Below are 21,683 nucleotides of genomic sequence, written 5' to 3' on the forward strand. Positions count from 1 at the left end.
TGTAAACATTCTAGCTTTGCTCTCCCCAGCCGTCTTCTTGAGCACAGCTCCCATGGTCATTACAGCAGTGTTTTCCTAAAAGCATATTTTGTGAACTATTTCTCCAAGATGATGGCAGTTTTTTGTAAGACAGATGCCTAAAAGACATATGGTTTTCATAGATTTTTCCGTCTAGACTAGCTTTATTTAGTGACTTTTGGCCTGAATTGGTCTAGTTAAAGTTTCTGTAGGAGCGAGTATAAAATTTTTAAATGTGGGCATACCATTAAGGTGTAAAACAAAAAGTTTGACTTCTTATTGGCGAACGATTAGAAGGGATTGGTTGAAAATTTCCTTCAGGTTAAGTAATTGTGATCATACTGTGCACCCACTTGTCTATCCCTCTCCCACAACACTGTCCAGAATGGAAAGGCTTACCCCCAAAATCCGGTAACTGTTAAATTCATATACTTCTCACTGTTTTCCTGAGTAAATTCTTTGTATTCCAGTTGATGTGTGTGAGTGTGTTAGAAAGCTGTAATTCTTTCTGCAGACTCTTTACATGGCCCAGGGGACTTATGATTCCTTGCCCTTTTAGCACCAGTTTTTACAAACACAGCATTTCTCTCATTTTAAAAAAAGCGTCCAACAAGCCACAGAGTAAAGGAGAAGAACATTCAGGAGTTTTTGTAGTGCCTTCAAACGCCGATGAAGATTTCATTTTAAAATGGCAGTTTTTGAGCCAGCGTCAGAAGACTCATTTAGAAACAATATGATACTTCAAGAGGAAAAGAATAATTTCTACACTTGCCTAGAAATCAACCTTTTGCTCCCTGACACCACAGATCCGTGCCCAGTTTAACTGCATCAGAACACGGAGACTTGTGGAAGGGAGAAAATGTGGGCCATTCTGTCTTCGCACTGAGCATTTAATTGGACTCCGTTACATATTTGTTCACTGACATGGCAGCTTGCAAAGCACACCACCTCTCTGTTTTTCTGTTTGCTTTCAGTGTTTTTGTTTTTCAAGCTTGAACTCTAAAGCATGTTAGAGCTCCTCCTGCTGGAATTTTTTTTAATCACTGGGATTCTAATTAGTAAACTGTACTTCGTCTCCATTTTTTCCTCTCGGATTGATACATGACCAGAAAAATACCATGTGGTGCGTTTAAAACTGGCTTTTTAATTCACTAGGTTTCACAATCAGGCAAAAATGAAACCTTGGTATAACATAAATCTTCTCTAAATCTTCAGATTCCTCATGCTCAGTTTTTGTTGTTGTTACAAAAATAAGAGGAATTGGAAAGTTAACTTTTGCATCTATATTTCTCAGTACACATTTACCCCCTTTGAGGTCAGGCCCCAAGTCGGATACTCATGCCCAGAAGGTTCTTGCTGTCAGAAAGGAGAAAAGGTCTTCCCCACCTTTCCAATGCAGAAGTGAATTTTACAGTTTCATAGAGAGATCCAGTGTTGCCTTTTTCCTCCCCATCCTTGTTTCTTTTCATTTCTTCTCCCTGACTTGAGGTGACAAAGCAGTGTACATCTCAGAAGTAAAAGTTCGCCTCTCCCAGTAGCTGGTCCTTAGCACCTCCTTCCCAACCTCTCCTCCTTCCCCCAAATGTCTGAATTGGCCAACCCCCTCCCCTGGTGCCTGGTGTGGGAGTGAGGGGAAGGGCAGGGAAAAGAGGACAGAAGACCGTGAAGAGGGTTAGAAATAGCTTTGCCCCAGCTACCATCAGTGGGACTAGGTTTCTGCATCCATGCATGTAAGTTCTTAGATCTCTTTGGGGATTTCTTGAAAGAGAGAAAGAGGTAGAGAGGGAGACAGAAGGAAGGGAAAGAAGAGGAGAAAGAGACAAAGAGAGAAAAAAGTCCTCAGAGGGGACACTGCCTAACTTCATTCAATAACCATGTGCGTGTGAATCTTTCAAAACCACCTCCTTTGTCTCTGTGTAGTTTTCTCATCACTATATTCCTCTGACCTTCTGTTTCTTTGCAAACCTTTTAGTCTTTTTCTCTACCCAGCTTCTCTGTTGTCAGTGATATAGTATAGAAACTAAAATATAAAAAGGTCAGAAGTAATGCTTTTTAGGAATCATATTTTAAAACAAAAAACCCTTAAAAACTTTGCTTTGTGAATTAGGACTTGGATTAAAACAAGTAGTTTTGCCACTTGTGATAAAATATGAGACATTTGATTTCTCAAGCTGACAGTACTTTTTCTAGCTTTTTTACCCCCTTCATACGTACTATCTCCTATCCCTGGAATGCCGGCACCCTCAACTTTTTCTGTTTTCTTCAAGCCCTTTTAACACCCCAACCTCTTTCCAACTCCAGTCTAAGACTCCAGGTATCCCTGAAACGCTTGAGGCATAATCCTGTCGTTGCACTTACCCAGCTGTGACACTGTTTACTTGTCTCTCTTCCCAGCTGGACTAGAGATTCCTGGGCAGTGACTGTCTCTATTTCTGCACCCCTAACGCTTTATACAGTCCCTAGCACATAAACAGGGCTTATTGAGTGAATGAAAGAAAACAAAATGAGTTGATATACAATGTTTAATCAAAGTTTATTTTCCGAATTAGCCCAATCTTTAGTGTATTTTAAGAAATGATTTAAATGCACACTTTCTCTCTTGTTCTTGTGCTATTCCTTCTGTGCTAAAACCTTGCCTGGCTAATTCTTTTTACAAATCATAAACTGAGCGGAGTTCATGTAGGCATATAATCCCTTAAGCTGCCTTTTTACTGCAACCACAGAAGTGGATTTATCTGTACCATCCTTATGGGTGGAACCCAAGTCAGACTTTTAAAATAAAGTGAAAGAAGTGTGGCAAGGTGGATTATATAACCAGTTATCTCAGAGACTAATTTATACAGTATATTATATGTTTGCATCTTCAAATAAAAATTACAGACTGTTTTTCCCCTTATGTTGTTATTTCAAAGTTCATCAGTTGATTCATACTTTCCCAATGACATACATTTAAAAATCATGGGTTCATTTTCACAGGGGAAAGAAATGCTGGCTCTAAAATGTAGCAAGAGTCATATTAGAGAATTTCTCTTGAATCCTTTAAATGTACTCCAACTTCTCTGTTGTTTCCAACATCTACTGTAAACTATTCTTGGACAGTACTGGCTCACTCTGTACCAAAGCTAAAAGAGCCAAAAATATGCTGGATAGCATCCTATAGTGTTTTTGACAGTTACAAAATATTATCTTCCATGTGGACAAAATCATGACTGTTCATAGCATTTTTCTGAACTTTGCCTTGGACTTTTTAGATATCCAAAACCTGTTTTTTTAATAAATGCTCAAATTAAGAAGCAAAGCACAATGCTGTGTTGAAATTTAAAAACACTGTGTCCCACAATCTGTTCTCTTAGAGCAGACATTAGCAAGAGGAAGTCCTGGGTCATAGTTAGCTGCCTTTCCATTTCACCTGGAGGTGTGCTCCTGTCTGATTTATTCCTGGGCATGTTCACTTATTCATGTCCTTGAATTCCTGCTTGAGACACTGCCCCCTACAGGTGCTATGAAAGGCTGCAAGCAGGATAAGGCGTAATCTCAGGTCATGGGAAGTTTATAATGCTGTTCAGAGGATAAACTATGTATACATGCCTTAAACTTTGAAAAATGATGCAAGGATTAAGTTATTCAAGAGGGTCATGGAGAAGTAAGGCATTTCAGTTCCTGGGAAGGAGAAACTATGGGCATCCCCCATTTAGCTGACTCAGACGCCACCAGAGCCATTTTTGCCTGAAGCCACTTGGGAACCAAGCACAGCAGAGTCCATTGTGGGAGGCATGCGTCACGATTTTAGAAAGTTCAGAAGCAGTTTTTGCTTTTGTTCTCTAAGAAATTCATGCTATGTAGCCCTCAAAAAGGAGAGATACTTTACTTCTTGTGCTTAGATAGACAAAATCCTTCTTTTTTATCTTTTCATCAATAAGATCAAATGACCCTAAATGCAATTACATGTAAATTAAATTTTAAAACAGTTATATTTTAAGACTTTACCTATATCTAATAAGTAGAACTTATGGTATAAATTGCATATCCTTTTTATGCAAATAACTGTCCTTGTAGGCAAATATAATTAATTCCCCTAAAAGTATCAGTCTTTGATTTTTTTCGAGTTTTTTATTTTTTTAAATTTGGGTCCACCTAACTAATTAGGCTGGGCTTCAGTTGTACCCTTTTCAAAGATGACAATTTGGAATAGCATGGTTAGATGTGCTTAGTGTCTGCACCCACTGCCATGTTCATGAGCAAGCTTCTCTAAACAAGTAGTTATTCTTCTGGTGATGACTAACAAAAAAAACTACTGTGGTATAATATCTCAGTCTTTACAAAATAAACCTAAAACCAATTTGACCCATGCTTGAATCTGATTTCCAAAGGTATCAAAGAATTTCCACAACCATTTCTTCATCTTTCTTAAGATAGTTTTTCCCAGCACTTTCTCTTTTTTACTCTGACTTCATCTGGCAAGTGAAATGAATTGCTAAGAAAGCAAGGACAAAATCATTTATTATGTCTTCAGACAGTTTTCAAAGCATGGGACCAGCAGCATTAGCATAATCTAGGAACTTACTAGAAATGTCTCACCCCTATAGAAAGTCTGTGGGACCTAGAAACCTCTGTTTTAGCAAACCCTCCAGGGAGTTCTGATGTACAGTCTAATTTCAGAGATATACCCTTAGAACATGCCCATGTGACTGCCCTATAGAAAAAATGCCGGCCTGGGAGTCCTGATATTTTGGTTTAAGTAAGGAAAGGATGGAGCCTGAGCTACATAGGCCTAGGCTGGCTCACAAACTTATCAGATAGATAAATCTCACTTTCCATCCTGAAGAGAAATACAGGCAGGGGCAGAAAGACCAAGCCATGTCAGTAATTGGTGTTACGATGCACCCCTGTTAAGATCAGTCACGCATTGTGAATACTCAGAACCAGCTAACCCAGAGAAGAGCAAATGAAGATTTAGTTCTCCCATTCTTAGAAAAGAATCAAATGAGACAATCAGAGAATTGATTCATTCTTCTCTCTTATTAGTGTAGCCAGTTTCTCCCCCACCATGCCACCCACCCCTTATGAACATTCGACTTTCTTACAAAATTTGTCATTGTCCAAAATAATGCACCCGGCCCATCCCTGCAGCTACAAATGCAACTTGAAGTATTACATCTTTCCCTTTGATTTGGAAGCAGAAACATGGCTCTTCTATCGTAACCATAAACCGCCCACACACCACACAGTGTTTCAATAAACACTAAGTGATGCAAGATGCTCCATTTCAATATAATGGGTAATTTAATGAAGCCCATCTCTGTGCAAAGTAATGGAGAAAAATCTGGTACAAAACAAATAACTCTGCTTGGCCCAAAACAAACTGTCTTATGAGGTGAATATCTTTGGAAACTCTTTGAATGGTTAGGAACTGGACCAATGAAATGAACTTTAACAGTAAACCTTAAATGTTTTTCTGGTGTTGAAGTTGGCAAACATCTTAGCATTACTTATTAAGAAAATTCACACTGAACAACTTGATGCTCCTCTTAGATTGTTTCCCTTACTAGATTATCAAGGGGTTATTGTTTAGAAATAAAATGGTGCTTATTTCTTCCAGAAGGCTTGACCAGCTCTTCAGGATTTTTAATTACTAAGTACATGTATGAGTTATTTTAACTTAAAACTAGGCATATTTTAAAGATGTCATAATTTTTTTAAGAGACCATGATGGAAATTTGATCTTTCTTCTTTTTCAATCATTAATTCACCACACAGGGTGCAGTGCCTATTTAGTGCCCTAGGGACTCCCTTAAAGTGCTCGTAATGGATAGGTTCTGCTGATTTATTTATTTGAAAAAAAAAAAATAGCATGAGCCAAAGACAAAGCTGAATTCTGGGATATGGCGATGAACAAGACAAACAAAAGACCTGGCACATAACAGAAAGTTGTATTTTTTTAGTTTCCTGCCTTGCCTTCTTTCTGCAATTGCCTATTATCGTTGACTTTGTCTCGTTGCATCAACACAGCCCAAAGATTGGAGAGGAGATTAAGGAGAGGTTGCTGTGCCATCAGAGTATTTCAATCTTTCTATTCTCTGTCTCTATCATTGAGTCCATCCCTTCCACCTCCCCACTTAATTTCTAGTTTCTTTAACCCCATTATAGACCTACATTCTCCTATGATTTTCAAATTTTATATGCCATGATTAAAATCATATTTGCCCCTGCTTTAACCACACTATTGTATTTTCAAGCTCTGAGCCTGAATTACAAAATTTTGCCTCATTTTTTCCACTTAAAATGGGGTGCTGTAGTAAAACCACTTGCATACTTGTTTTAGCCCATTTGTATTCCACTATGAATAGATTTGAGTTTTTAAAAATTATGGAGCATAATACAGACCACATAGTACATGCTCAATAAATTATACATGCAGTGCATAACTGGAAAGCATGTTACAGATCATCTAGTCTGAGTCTCCTGTGTCATAGATGAGAACACTAAGGCTTAGAGAAGTTTAGTGACTAATGATTACACAAATTGGCAGTTGGAGCTAAAATACACATCTTTCAACTTCTGTGTAAACGTGCTGTCTCAAATATAAACCTCTGACAAATGCTTCAAAAAAAGTTGCATTTCTGGCCTCGCTGGACCCACTCTCCTTGAGCTAGTCTATACTCTAGCCTGTCTGAACATCTTTGTGTAGGTACTTTTCAGTCATTCACTTGTTTGTCTGCTATTTAATAAATATTTATTCACTGTCTTCTAATCACATTATACTGAATACTGAATATATGTAATAAATACAGAATATGTGGTCTCTGCACTCAAGAAGTTTGCTGTCTACCGGAGAACACAGGCCATAAGCTAGTAAATACATAATGGCAAACAGTTAAGTGCTATGAAATGCATAAAACCATGAGGTGGTGAGGAGTGGTGGTTGGAAATTATCCGATGGTCAGGAAGTGCTGGGCTATGACATTTAAGCCAAGAACCAAAGAATCAGAAGAGAACTCAGTTGCATTCCTTTCTGTCTTGGCTACAACACTTAGTCCAAGCTATCACATATGCATGGAACAGTTTCTAGCCCACCATGCTACACTGTATTCTGCCCCTCGCTGCATTTGTCATTTCAAGTCTACTTTTTTCAAATAAAATTGCCTAATTAAGTCCATCCCATTATTGAGCCTTCTGATGGAGTTTTGCTTTTTCAGGTTCAAATTCTGGCCAACTTTCTCACTCCTCCTATAACTGCTAAAATGCTAAGAATATATTTCTATACGTTATGTGACTATCAAACTCCCCGAGGAAGGGCCTGTGATTTAGTATTTATTCCAAACATCTACTAAACAGTTAAGCAGTCAAATATCCTGTAGGTAGAGTTTCTAAGAGTCTAAATCCTACACGCCATTGTAGCTGTTGTTTTGGCTTTTTTTTTTTTGCTAGAACAGTGATTTATTTTTTTAAAATACCTTAGTATAATGTAAAGATCAGTGGCTATCAAAAGTATTCATAAGTTGTTTCTTCTGGGAGTAACTTTCATTTATTCATTTGTCAAACGTTCAATGAATGAATGACAATCTCTGACCTAGACACCACAAGAAAGTGAAGATGACTAAGACATAGTCCATTTCTGGTCAGTGGCAATAAATATATAAACCTAATTCTAGAAATACATTGGGATGCTAGAGAAGCATCAAGATAGGAAAACGTAGGTCAGAGAAACTTCACCAAGGTGGGTGTGGAGGGAGGAATACAGTTCTAGCAGATAAACAAAAGAATCAGAAGAGAACTCTGATTGAGGACATCATTGAGAGCAGCTCCATGCTAAACACTCTATGAAACACCTCAAGTGGACATGACCTCTGGCTTCTGGCAAGTTCACATCAAAGGAGAAAATGGCTGGGTTCAAAGCCAGGATGTAAGTCAAACATATAACCCTGTCAAATGAAAATGAGCCATATGCTAGTGAAAGGGCAGGTGTTTTTGCGTTGTCATAAGCAAAAAGGAAATAACAGGAGGATTTTTCCCAGCCAGGAAATTGCCCAAACATTTCTAGTGGTCACACTACCCCGTAGCCTTTTGCGGGAAAAGGACTTACTTGTTTACCCAAATTAAACAGCTAGTAGGAATTGGTTTAGTTCCGTACTGTGCATATAAGGTATCTGTAGTTACACTTTGAAAAACTGAGTGCTGCTTAAGTGATAAGACTTAGTGTAAGAGGTTAAACTGGCATGCACCTTCCCAAGAAAAAACCTTTCTTCCACAGTTCCTTGGATATTTGTCAAGCACTGGAGGCAAAAGAAACTCCACTAAGATCTGAGTTTGCACTCAAGCGGTTGGTACTTTTACCATTAACCAACGATACCTCTTTTGTTTTGATTTTTCCTTGACCATCTAATTTTATCTTATAGCTCTGTAATTTTTAACATTGCATAACCATTTTCTTTAGCTTTTCTAACTTCACTCCTTCATCCTGAGAAAGAGTATTTGATTGGATCAATTTTGTGTGTCCAATAAAGAAGAAAACTTAATGACATGACAGTAATTCCAGAAAGGGGGCGGGAGGGCTCTTTCTGAAAAATATAAATGGAAGAGTTTTATCAAGAAGAAAAGTTTCAATTTGCAGAATTTGTTGAATCTTACTGGCTATAAACATTACCCTCTGAGATATGATGTGTAAAGTCAAGTACACACATAAAAAGCTGATTAATGCATTTAGGATAAATGTATGGGTTCAATGAATAAAGAGTATTAGTTGGTATAAAGCTGAAGATTCTCAGATACAGTAATATTTCATTATATGAAGTTTGTTTATTTAGAAACCTCAGCTGTTAGAAACACCATTACCAATCAGAAAGTGAGCAATACTGTTACTAAAAATAAGACTTTTAGGACCCAAAATAGAAGCCAGAGCTCATGCAATTTACTCAGAGACTCACCCTGAGCCTGTTTATGCTTATTGTAGAGAACTCTAGGAACCTTGATTTTCTGATTTTCTAGTACCCAGTAAATTAGAAGTAAAATATAGAATATATTGGAGAAAGCTACTGCTGAGGGCAATGAGAAGTGATAATTAACATCCTGACAGGGGAAAAAAAAGAGGAAGAACATTACATAAAGGGAAGAAAAATTCAAACCCCTTTAGTCTCTGAGGCCTAAATACCTTACTAGTTGCTGAAGTGGGCATACTCTACTGGCTGAGAAATATGCAGTGTATTTCTGATGGCTTTTATTTTTTTTTTCAGATGGCTTTTAAATGATTTAATATTTTTATTAGTATTGGGAGGGAGGACTTCAGTTTTTAGAAAGATTTGCATATGAAAAATATCTCATTTTCATTAAAAAATGCTGGGTGAGTGAAAAGTGACAGTATTAAGTTATTCCAGATGGCAACCATTCCTGCTAGCCTGTTTGTGCATGAGCATGTGCGGGATGGCTCTTTCTCAGTATCTTCGGGATAACCTTCTAGTAGTTACTCTACTTGTTTCTTTACCTTTCTTTTTCTCTCTTTCTAGCCGGAGACCACCCCCATCACCAACTCGTCCCACTATAATCCGTCCACTAGAATCCTCCCTGTTAGACTAAACGAAGTGTCTGGCATGGCAGTTAATCACTAATGAATTTTACGAAAGCAAAATATTTGGTAACTGTTGCAGTAAATCATGAGTAGTCGCATGTATGGACATCAGTAGGCAAGTAACCAGTTTGACTAATGCATTCATCACTCACCTTCATTGCTCATGGTATGTCAAACTTTTGGGGTTTGACTGTTGAAAACTGCTGACTCTTTAAGGTTTTGTATGTTGTATCGACCAAAGTAGGTTGTATAGCCGCCCTCTGCTTTGTGGACCATTGGCCTACCCTGGCATATATTTGAAATTGCTTTGACAGGTTTCCCACATTACCTACCAGAGAGCCCATTCAGTGTAATTTTTAAGAGATAAGAGATAGTGGGCTTAGACCTAAATGATATACTTATTTTCCTGCATTCTGTTTTGACTGATGAAAATTATATTGTCTATTATAAATGTTTCTGCCTACTCCAGGATTACCTGTTTAGAGCCTCTCTCCTTCCTCTTTATTTCATAAAACTGATAGGGAGTAATTTTTAAAATTAAGATTCCTTAAAAATAAAACTTTTCCAGAAGCACAAAGTTGTTTGCAAAGGAAAAGTTAATGCATTGCTTGCTCTAGAAGGCTTCTCATGCCAGTGTGTTTTTGCTTCGTGCTAGAAGCATATTCAACAGTGAATCAAAGCTTGCTTTTTGGTAGTCAGTCAGTAAATTTGGCTAGTTAGTTTCAGAGTTTAAGGAAGAAGTAAAATATCACATCTCAAGAAGTGTCTGGACAAATGTAATTTCTTTATTCACTTATGTATTTACCTCCTCAGATTACAGTGAAGGCTAGCATAGAAAATATTTAATTTTTTATATTGATCTGATTTTAGGCATGACTGACTACACTTTGACACTAATTCCATTTGATTTATTTAGTTAGAGCAAAAATATGTCTCTCTTTCCATGCTAATATGTAATTCCCTAATGCAAAAATTTAGCCTACCTTTGAAACAGGTTAATGTAACTTTTTATCCATTCTAGGTTTCCTTAATAAATCCTGAGCCTTATTATAGGATAGCCATATTTAAAAAATGGGACCTGGCATGGAAAAAAAAGATGCCCCGGGTTAAGAGCGGAGCTCATTCTCCTGCAGTCAAACAACTTGAGGGTCTCTTTCCAGGTCCTTCCAGAAAATAGTTAAGACATCGAGATTTAAAGCAAATCGGCAAATTCTAACATTTCTAAAATTTACAAGTGCAGCTTAGCCTGGGGGTTAATAGTTCAGTCTCGAGGCGGACTTTTGGACTACCTAGGAGTAGATGATTAGCATGTAGGAAATGGCCAGAAGCCAACTGGAATTTTGTCTGCTAACTGTCCCCAGACAGCAGACCAAATATTCACTGCCTATTTGTGTCCCATGACACCATTTCATGTTCTGCAGAAGTAAATCAGGTTAGCCAACTGAAATGTCTCCCTTTGAAAGCAGCAAACATGATTTGTACATTACCTTAACTTTAATTTCCTGTGTAGTTTATACCCAAAGCAGATACCCGTAAAGTATGAAGTAAAAACGTTTAACCGTTATTAAAAAGAGAACTTGCCAAGTTGAATGGTGTTGTTTTGAACTTATTCTAAAGGGTTAAAACTAGGCCACTCAGGCAAAAACCAGAGAATACAAGATTTACAAAAAGAGCCCTTCAACTTTTAAATTACAAGTGATTGTATAAAGAACTACACCCTAAATCGCCACCCTAAATCTTCTCATATCTTATGTTTTCTCCTGGAAAAATGTTAACTCTTTGTGAATGGAACAGAGGTACAAGATACATACCGTATTTTTAAAACAGCATTGCAGCTGAGTGGAAATATGTTAAGTAAAAGGAATAGTCTACAGTGAGATCTTTTCAGAAAATTTCCTCTTTTTAGGATTCCCTTTGCTTCTTCCTTTGAATTCTCTAAAATAGGCATCTAATGGATTATATACTTCAGGGTTTGGCTTTGTGCTATATGTGGTTTTACGTTTTTCTATATTTCAAAAGTTTCCTTTGGTTAAAGGAAAATATTGTGGATAACCACTGGTGTGTTCTTAGATCAGCACAAACCATGTCAAAGAAAATTGGAGATTTGTTTTCCAAGTTTCTTTGCACTGGTTTTATGCAGTCATAAACAGTGGCATTTGTCACCTTTGGCTTTTGCTCTGGGTTTATAACCCCACAGTTTCCTTGTCTCAGCTGTCTCATCTTGTGTGTGCCTTTTTGTTTTATTTTACTTCTAAGCTATTTCTAATAGAACCCAGCCTCTCTCCTGGAATTTCAGCATCATGTTGGAAAATATTTTCACTTTACTGCAGTACTGTGTCATGTGATCAGTATTAATCCCATTTCCCAAAGGGTTTGCATCCTGTTAAAAGGAGATGTCAATTTAAGTGAAGTCACAAGCTCTAGGATGTGCAGAGTTTAGAGGACAGCGTTCATATCAGGTCTTTAGATGGGAATGTCACTTACTGAGCTTTCTAAGTATTCCCCATACGCTTCAGGTCTTTCGTGTAACTGCCCCCTGATTCCTCCAATGTTGCCTGAACAACAGATGCAGCTCCATCATGTCTAGTATAATAAAACATACAGTGATTTTAGGATTTTGAAAAATAAACTGTGTGTTTATTTGATGGGTCAATCTATTTTATTGTCACATGCTAAATCTTGCATGCTTATTGACTAATTGGACCTGCCATCAACTCAGTTGTGGACAGATGATTGAAATAGTATTGATTTAGAACAGATATATTACATTTTCAGATGTCATCTACCAAAATGACTCCTTGAATATTGCTTCTAGCTGTAGTCTGTAACATAGAAGAGCAGTAGGGTCTGTTTAATTAGCAAATTGCCTACTTGTTCAGATAATAACATTGTTCCAAAACATGATAATAAAACCAAGTTCCTGTGATATAACTATAAGCCTTCTGACTTTAGAATTAAAGAGTAGTCATATATATTCATTTTATGACTTTTTAGTATAGACTGTAGCCATAATTCTCAAGTATGAAATGGGACCTAATACCAGTATGTGACAAATGTTGATGTTTCTGTGTACACACATACTTTCTATGCATGTGTCTCTATACAGACTATGTGTATAGTATATACATAGTAAATTTGTGTAAGTACATGTATTTTGTGCCCTTTTGGGCAAGTAGGTTTAAAATTACTTGTTAAAATGCCACGAGCATGAATGTGATTGTATGTGTATCGTGTATATATGTATATGTATGGGTGTAAATATGTATACATGTGCTTTGTATGTGTGAGTATGAATTATTTTTTAAACTATGCTAATACAGGAGTTAGCCTTAGAGTATCTGCCATAATACGTGATAATAGTGGTTCATTTCCCAAACATACATGAGATGTACAAAATTTTTTTGTATTGTATTCATTCTGAGAGGCACAAGGCTCAGAATTTCCATGACAACATGGTAGAATAACATCTGCAGGCAAAAAAAATAATAATAATTTACAGACATTTACATCTAAATTCACAACATTGCTCTTAAAGAAGAAATTATCTTTGCCAATATAGCTAGCTCATAGTAAGTGTAAGATCTGTAAACCTACCTTTAAGATCGCTGATAGAGTTATAAAAATTATTCTTAGATTGCTGAGCTGAATCTTTTAAAGCTAAGTTGGTCTATATAGTCATCTTTATCTCTATTGTAAATGTCAAAATTTTAGAGGGATCTAGCAGTATAATAATACAAGTAGTGGATTTTTCTGAGTAAATTGCTTAAAATGCAGGGAAGAAGTTATGTAATACCTCAAAGGCAAGTCATCCATTCACTTTTTCAGGTAGACGTTTTTCATTTGTCGGACAGTATAATTATTTGAAATTGACAGGAATCTCCTTAACGTTGAGAATAAAGCTTAAATAGTAGGTCTTTGAACTATGGAACTCGATGAAAGAAGATAATATTTGAGACTCAAGCCATGAGTTTTATATTGTTTCACCAAGAGGGCTGAAAGCTATGAACTCAGAGTTTAATGTGAATGAGGCTGTTGATAGTTTCCAAGAAACAGTTATTGGTTCACTAGATCGCTCATTCCTTTCTCAAAAGCTCAAGTGTGTCTTTTAGATAATCTTCAGTCATCCTGTCTAGTTGGTATGTTTAACATTATGTGGTGTTCTGTATTGTGAAATTTTAAGATTTTGAAGCATATGTTGTATATGCATTGCTATCTGTATATATGTGTAAGAATGTTGGTATATATGAGAACAAAAGACAGGGAACTCAAGGAAGAATCTCCTGTTTGTCTTAAGACCTGTTCATACTGGTATGTTGGTGAGACTTCTCACCTGTCTGGGCTTCCCTGGTGGCTCAGACAGTAAAGAACCCGACAGCAATATGGGAGACCTGGGTTGGGAAGATCCCCTGGAGAAGGGAATGGCAACCCACTCCAGTATTCTTGCCTGGAGAATTCCATGGACAGAGAAATCTGGCAGGCTTCAGTCCATGGGGTCGCAAAGAGTCAGACATGACTGAGCGACTTTCACACACACACACACACACACACACACTCACCTCTGTGGTCTGAGGTTTTACACATGGCTCAGCTCAAGGCTTCATTTCTTTTTTTATTTTTACCCTCTGATTTCTTAATGTAATGTTTTTTAAATTACTGTAAAATTATTCTGTCTAATCTCTTGCATTGTCTATTGTCAACTTGATAAAAATGATCCTTCCCAATCAGAAATTCCACCATTACTTGATTTGTTTAATTTCATATGTATAGCCTTTGTTTTGCTTACCTATGTTTCTTTTCTCTCCCTTTTCAAAATCAAACTTGTTTTTTTTGCTTTTTTATATTAAGAAGGAGTGTACAGAAGCAAAATCTTGCCTTTTATGTCAATTCTTTATTTGAGCCAGAATACTTTCCACTGTCAGAATCCTGAAAAAGCATTTTTCAGGATTTCTTAATGCTGATATATATGGATGGACTCTGTGAATGGACATTTTGAAGCAACTTCCTTTAAATCCTGTATCATTCTAGAAGGTCATGTGTACCTGTTGTGAAAATGTGAAGCTGTACTACTGAACCTGAAATAAATGATAACATTTGAAGGACTCCCTCTTCCTCATTCTTGTATATATTTGAGTCATGTCTTTGCTTATCGGTAAGATCTGACTTGTAAATACTTAGAACTCTTTTTAATCCAATTGTCCCAGAATTACCAGTATGGAGAATGATAGCATTTGACATTAGTGTCATTAATTTGGGGAAGAATGAGATTTTTAAAGGGAGCAAGTTGAACAAATCAAAGGCAGGAGAGTGGGAAACATTTTTACTGACTTGAAGTCATTGTTTTACTAAGTTAAAGAAGGACACAAACCTTCGGCTGCTGGAGCGTGCAAAGTGACACTTGCCAGGAAGCACCGCGACACTTAGCTATTGAAAAGGAAGTGATTCTGAAAATCTAGGTCTACAGAAGGCATTTCTTACAGAAAGTAATTGAGCTTCTGACTCAACAGTTGACCTCCATTGTTTACTCATGGTGTGTTGATGGGAGAAGTTACCACTTTTCATTTCCCCGGTAGTAAGAAAATGGAAGAGTGTTCAGTAGTTACACATGTCCTTATCCCAGCTGAATTTCCAGAGAATAGAGAAAGACTCTTTGTAAGAAGGGAATGGGAGGGGAGAAATTTTGATTTACTTTCCCTTTGTATTTAGCATAGACTCCTTGTGGAAAGATGAATTGGAAAGACTGTTGGGTTAATTCACACTTTCCTGTTGTAATTTCTTTCTCATGTCTATACATGTTCTGTGAGAGGATCCATTAGTGTCTTCAGAGGAAGCCTCTTAATGGAAGAGAGAGTCAGGATGTGAATCCTGCTGTGCCCTTGTGTTGTGCAAGCCTTACTGCATGATTCTTATTCAGAATTGTTCCTGACAGAAATACCCAAACCGAAGGACCTTATTGTAACTGTTTGGCAGATTTCCATTTGTATTTTTAAAATAGTTCTGACATCAATGTAAATATCTGCCCAATTAGTTTTCAAGATTCTTGTTTTTCTGCTGGAATCTTTAAATCTAATCCTGAGAAGTACTCATTTCATCACACACCTGACATTGCCCCTTTTAAGACCATTTCTTGGAGTTCTTTCACACTGAGGCAGCCTGATACTTAGTGCATGCAAGAGATGTTGGCTAAAACTACAACTTTAATTGGAGTTTCCCAAAGTCCACTCCATGAGATTTTAATGTTTTACACATTCATACACCAAGACCCTCTCGATTAAATATACTTGGGAAAAGATGACTAAAAATTAAAGGTTTATTTACTAGAAGACTCTACAGAAGCTCTCATATCAGATTACAGGGCTACTGTTTCCATGTTTCTCACATTTATTTTAACATCAATGCTTTGTTCATAGAGCATCTATGAACTATACTACAGGACTAGTGTTCTGAGGTACATGCCTTAGGAAGCACTGTTTTAGTGGCTTTAGGCCAGGTTCAGTTCAGTTCAGTCGCTCAGTTGTGTCCGACTCTTTGCAACCCCATGAACCGCAGCACACCAGGCCTCTGTATCCATCACCAAATGCCAGAGTCTACCCAAACCCATGTCCATTGAGTCCGTGATGCCATCCAACCATCTCATCCTCTGCCGTCCCCTTCTCCTCCTGCCCTCAATCTTTCCCATCATCAGGGTCTTCTCAAATGAGTCAGCTCTTCGCCTCAGGCAAATGCATTGAGTGAGATTATCCCAGTACAGACCATCACTAACACAAAGTTGGGTGGTAAAATGTCATCGTAACCAGAGATCCCAATTTAGGACCATCCTCCTGGTATTCTGGTGCTTTGTCACAGTGGGGTCTGAGACCCAACCAGGTAGGTCACATAGGAGCAGGAGACCTGAAAGCAGATAGCGACAGACATGCCATGAGTCCTAGGGAGCCTTGTGGAGAACTCAGAACGTTTTCAATATGACTTTGACTCTCTCACTCCAAAGTGAGAGAAAATACTGAAGGCTTGGGAAAGTGAAACAAGAAAGGCAATAAGAACAGGCCTTCTTCTCAATGCTTCTCTGATGATCTCCACTTTTAAGTCAACTTAGATCTCTCCCTTCACAAGAATACACTGGGAGTCATGTAATTACCTGAGAAAGGTATACTGAGCCGAGTCCCAGTATTTTCAGCAAATGCCTTCAAGCATTTCAGCATTGGGTTAAGTAACATAGAGCAGCAGTCCACAGCCTTTTTGGTTCCAGGGATTGGTTTCCTGGAAGACAATTTTTCCACTCCTTTGAATTAATTACATTACCCCTAATGCTTGTGAAGGGAGAAATCAAAGTTGACTTAAAAGTGGAGATCATCAGAGAAACATTGAGAACACCTGTTCTTACTGCCTTTCTTGTCTCACTTTCCCAAGCCGTCAGGCTCACCCACTTCTCAGGGATGTGAAGTTATCTAAGTGATGGGCAAAGGAAACAAGCAGAGCATGTTTTGTGAGATTGTAACAGAAGAGAACAAAGTTATAAGGAAGGCCTTTCCAGGGCTCTTGCCAGAGGAATGTCACCATAAGAACAGATTGCAGCATTGAGGTAGATCCAAGAGAATGTGGGTAATTCATCATTCTTAAGAATAATGGGGTCTTTTATGTATATATGAATTATGCCCATGTTCCACACACAGGTTTTCCTGCCCCTCTACTTCCTGTTTTGGCCAAACGATTCTCTGAAGTTATTTTCAGAAAACTTAAGGAGGTATAACCTGAAATGATCATCTTGACTAGGGAGAATTTGCTTGTACAGTGAATGCTGGCATGATGAGCTTTCAAAAGTGCTAGCAACTCAGTATCCCCACTCAGTAGTCCAAACTCAATACTTCAAGTTTCAACTGTTAGAAGTGGCAACAATAGAAAGTTCCTTTGTTGCCCTTCATATAAAAAGCCCCAGTATTTTCAGCAAATGCCTTCAAGCATTTCAGCATTGTGTTAAGTAACACAGAGCAGCAGTCCTCAGCCTTTTTGGCTCCAGGGATGGGTTTCGTGGAAGACAGTTTTTCCACTGACCAGGGCAGAGGTTCAGGGGGTGGGGATGATTTCAGGATGATTCAAATGCATTACATTTATTGTGCACTTTATTTCTAATTATTATTACTTCAGCTCAGTCTCAGATCATCAGTCATTATATCCCCAGAGGTTGGAAATCCCTGATATAGAAAATTCTGGAAAAAGTAAAAAAAAAAAAATTGCCAAGATCCATAATAGAAGTAGCTCTGAGCCAATGTATGGTGTCATCACCAAGGATGTGTTTTTGGCAACAAGTGGAAAGTTAGATACAGGATGAGTGAAGAGGAAAGAAAAGAGCTAAGGGGATAAATGTATACACATTTCTCCGGTGGTTGAAGCAAACATTCTAGCTGTTCATGAAATATATTCCAAGACATAAAGCTTCTGACCCTGTTTCTGGACTAGAACACCAAACTCAAACAGGAAGGCGCTTTGGCATATGCTGACAAAATGTCCCTTCAGCACTGTGGACTTGCTGTTCAGTTTAATGGCTCACCTCCCCACCCTGCTGAGGTCATTAAAGTGTTCTAAAGCCCCTTCAGAACTCAAAAATAGTTTCTGTTTGCTGGGCAGGTGATAAATCTCACCAAGCCTGACAGGAATTTAATTACACTTTCTTCACAAAAACACTAGGGATACCCATTACCTGGATCTCTAAAGCTAAAGGCTTGCAGACCCCCCACAGTTGAAAGGTTAGGGACCCATAATAAGTTCTTCATCATATAAATGGATGGGAGGCCTCCTTAAGTGCAGCCAGCTTAAATTGGACCAAAGAAAAATTGGTCTTGGACTTTAGGAAAGGTAAGATCATTTTTCACTGTTGCTAAGAAATACCCCCTTCAGCTTGGCTGCATTAACATTTTATAGAAGATGAAAAAGAAGTTTGTTTTTGTTTTTGTTTTTTTGTAGACCTCCTTGCTCCACTCACTGAAGTGTTACAGAAGTAAGATGGAAGTGAGTATGTTGTTGAACACCTGGACGAGTAGCCAAAAAGAAGTCCCACAGGGAGCGGGGTACTGAACTAACCTCGCAGTTGTATGGCTTGCTGTAATGTTGAGCTCATTACCAGTTGAGTTAGAAGGAGGAAATTAAACATAGACTTTTGCAGGAAACCCATGGGAAAGCTTCCTGGCCTGCTGTTGTCCTACTTACAGAGCTGCGCCTTGCTGTGTAGCCTTTACTGCATCTTCTCTACCAGCCCATCATCCAGAGGCTGACGTCAAAACTAACCACTTCTCTGGACCCTTCTTTCACAACCAGTGAACCTGACAAGATGCAAGCCAGGCTAGGGATACAGAGAAAGAGCCAGCAAACCAAATTTCACTTACCCTGGACCCAGTTCAGAATAAATCAGAGCTTCAGTTGCACCTAACTCAGAGTCAAAGAGAAATTTTACAAAATCCTCACGTCACCATGAACCAGATGTAGCCTCCAAGTTTGCCTGGGCCTAGAAAGGCTATCACATCAGGATTTTCACCTGCAGGAAATTCTCATTTACCAACCCTTTTCTCCAAGATTGACCCCTGATATTTTCCACCTTGTGATTACATTGCTCATCTGATCTCTCGCTGCCTTCTACTGTCCCTCAGCTTAAAAAAAATTTCCCCTGTCATACTGCTCTATCAACTCCCTCTCCCCCTATGGAGATTTCACAACATTTATTGAAATCTTTGAAAATAACTGAATGTCACAAAATCAGGGTTGGGAAACAAATACTCAAGTTATAAAGGTATGTGGCTCTGGTACTATTCCCAGTTTTCCTGAATATGATTGCATGAATATCATTCCATGGTACAAAATAATATGGGTTTGGAGTAGGCTCAAATGGCTCATACCTAGCACATGACTGGTAGCCAGGAAACATCCCAGGAGCTGCTTACTATGCCACGTGATCTCTCATTTCCCTTGCATGTCTGCATGTTTTTTGTCTGATTTAAATTTGATTTTTGTGGGATTATTTTTGCATGCTCTTATTTGGATTTGTTTTCTGGTTTAAACATTGTTTTCTTCCTCCGCATCTGTGTTTTTCTTTTTATTATTTTGTTTTGTTTTCACTAGGCGACCCCCTCCTGCAGTTCCTGGACGACCATCCTAACCCCCATCATTCATCTCCTTTTGTGTCCAACAACATGTCTGTCTGTGGTATTTAAAAGCCTTTCATTTGCACTGTATGTCATATGTACAGAAAAACTTCTATTTTTGATCCATGTCTATAATAAAAACAAAGTTTATTCTATATAAAAAATGAAATGTGTTCTGTTTCTTTTTCTAAAGAAGATCCAAGTTAAAATAGGAGTTTGTTTCAACTAAAACCAGGTATGGTGAAAAATACATAATTTGACCTGCAAAGGAGCTTCAATTGAAAATGACTGATTTTAAGTTCTTAAAGCATTGTGATTTAGGATGATATTTGGTGGACAATAGTAATCGATCTTCAGTTGAAATGTCTGTCCAATAGAAGAGTGAAAGATGAAGCAAAAATCCTGGGTGTCTAGAAAAGACACAGAGAACCGAATAAATTCAGTCTGCTCCCAGGAATCTCCCAGTGACATTTTGCACTAAGACATTTTGGAGGAGGAAAAGGGGACAACAGAGGATGAGATGGTTGGATGGCATCACCGACTCAATGGACATGAGTTTGAGCAAGCTCCTGGAGCTGGTGATGGACCATGCTGCGATTCATGGGGTCACAAAGAGTCAGACACAACTGAGCGACTGGACTGAACTGAAGCAACTGAACTGAACTGAACTGAAAAAATGAAGACATTTTTTCCTATTTTCATTGTTTTTTAGGTGATAAAGTACATAAGATTATGTTAGATTATGGGAGAAATTTTTGGTCTGAAACATGTAAACCTCATATATTCTATTTGGCAAGTTCAGGGGAAAAAACACATCATTCGAGTAAAAATACAAGGCAAAGAAATGTTGCCACATTGAGAAGATTACTAATGATGTCAGTAAAGTACTGGAAGAACAAAATCTTTATGAGTTTTCAGGAAGAGAACTTTTTTTATACCTTAATCCTCAAATGATAATTTCAACTCTGAAATTTTAAGCTATCATTAAAAACTAATCCCAAAGACTTACCCAAATAAAATGATTATTATTAACACACTATTGACCAGGAGATTTTTGTAGAAACTAATGTCTGTGGCTGGTGATTTGTTATATAAATGACTGTTGAAATACTCAGGACAATAATGCTTGTGTAACAAAAGATGAATTAATATGTCTGTGGTCAATAAGTTGTTAAGGTAACATAGTTTATCCTGCCAAATATGTGATCTGAAGCCTTCCACTAAAGGCTTGAGATTTAATTCAGAGTTTTCCTTTTGAATATTTATTTGATCTATGTTCGAGTTTTAAAGGATCTCCTCTTGGATCACTTCTCCATGTGCCTTGCTTTAGCACATGAAGAAAGAAACTACAGGATGGGAAAGTAAAACACTGTTGATCAGGACTCGGTGTTCCACTCACTTCCTGGCTGACCTAGACAAGCACTGGCAAGGAGAGGCAGCTCAGATGTGGGCAAGAACCACCTCAGTACAGCAACGAGGACCCTCACTACCAATGTCCTTTCTCTGGGCCATAAAAATCTTTTTCAAGGACTACATGCTCCTCCCCAAAATGCAAAACCAGCTTATCTCTCAGGTGAAAATTTTCATCTTGCATGTTAATACATCACTGTGTATTTGCATCACAGGTCCAGTGACTGAGAGTTAGAAGCGCTGGTGACTAAGGAAATTCAAAGACACCAAAGCAGAGGGTCAACCAAAGCTCAACTTTACCTCCAAGTGACTGAACTGATGCAGACTACCACACAGCTTGCAGTCTGTTGCCCTTCCTTTCACCTTCAGTCTAGACATTTTAACTTTTTAAATCAGTATTCTTATCGTGTAACATTCTCATTTGATAGCATTCTCATCCCAACAGACCCAGAGTTCCTGGGTTATATCACACCACCTCCCCAAATACAAACAGAGGTTGTCAACAGGAAGGAAAACCTCAATTCATTTCTTTTTTTAAGTGTTTGGTATTTTTCCACCCTCTGAAA

At 38.0% G+C, this 21,683-nt stretch overlaps 1 protein-coding gene across 6 annotated transcripts in view; it reads left to right on the forward strand.

Moving 5' to 3' along the window:
- Positions 1-20,747, forward strand: part of DNM3 (dynamin 3) — a 651,174-nt gene extending 630,427 nt beyond the window's left edge. For 3 of the 6 annotated variants that reach the window (XM_059875296.1, XM_005216884.5, XM_005216889.5), the window contains one exon: positions 9,519-14,680. In XM_059875296.1, coding sequence (XP_059731279.1) covers positions 9,519-9,588 — 70 coding nt within the window. In that variant the 3' untranslated portion in view covers positions 9,589-14,680. Of the gene's footprint in view, positions 1-9,518; positions 14,681-18,535 lie in introns of those variants that run through there. The other 3 variants (XM_059875295.1, XM_059875294.1, NM_001243284.2) reach the window with 3 other exon arrangements.
- The last annotated feature ends 936 nt before the right edge of the window (positions 20,748-21,683 follow it).

Source organism: Bos taurus, chromosome 16 (genome assembly GCF_002263795.3).
Source record: "Bos taurus isolate L1 Dominette 01449 registration number 42190680 breed Hereford chromosome 16, ARS-UCD2.0, whole genome shotgun sequence".
NCBI lineage: Eukaryota > Metazoa > Chordata > Mammalia > Artiodactyla > Bovidae > Bos > Bos taurus.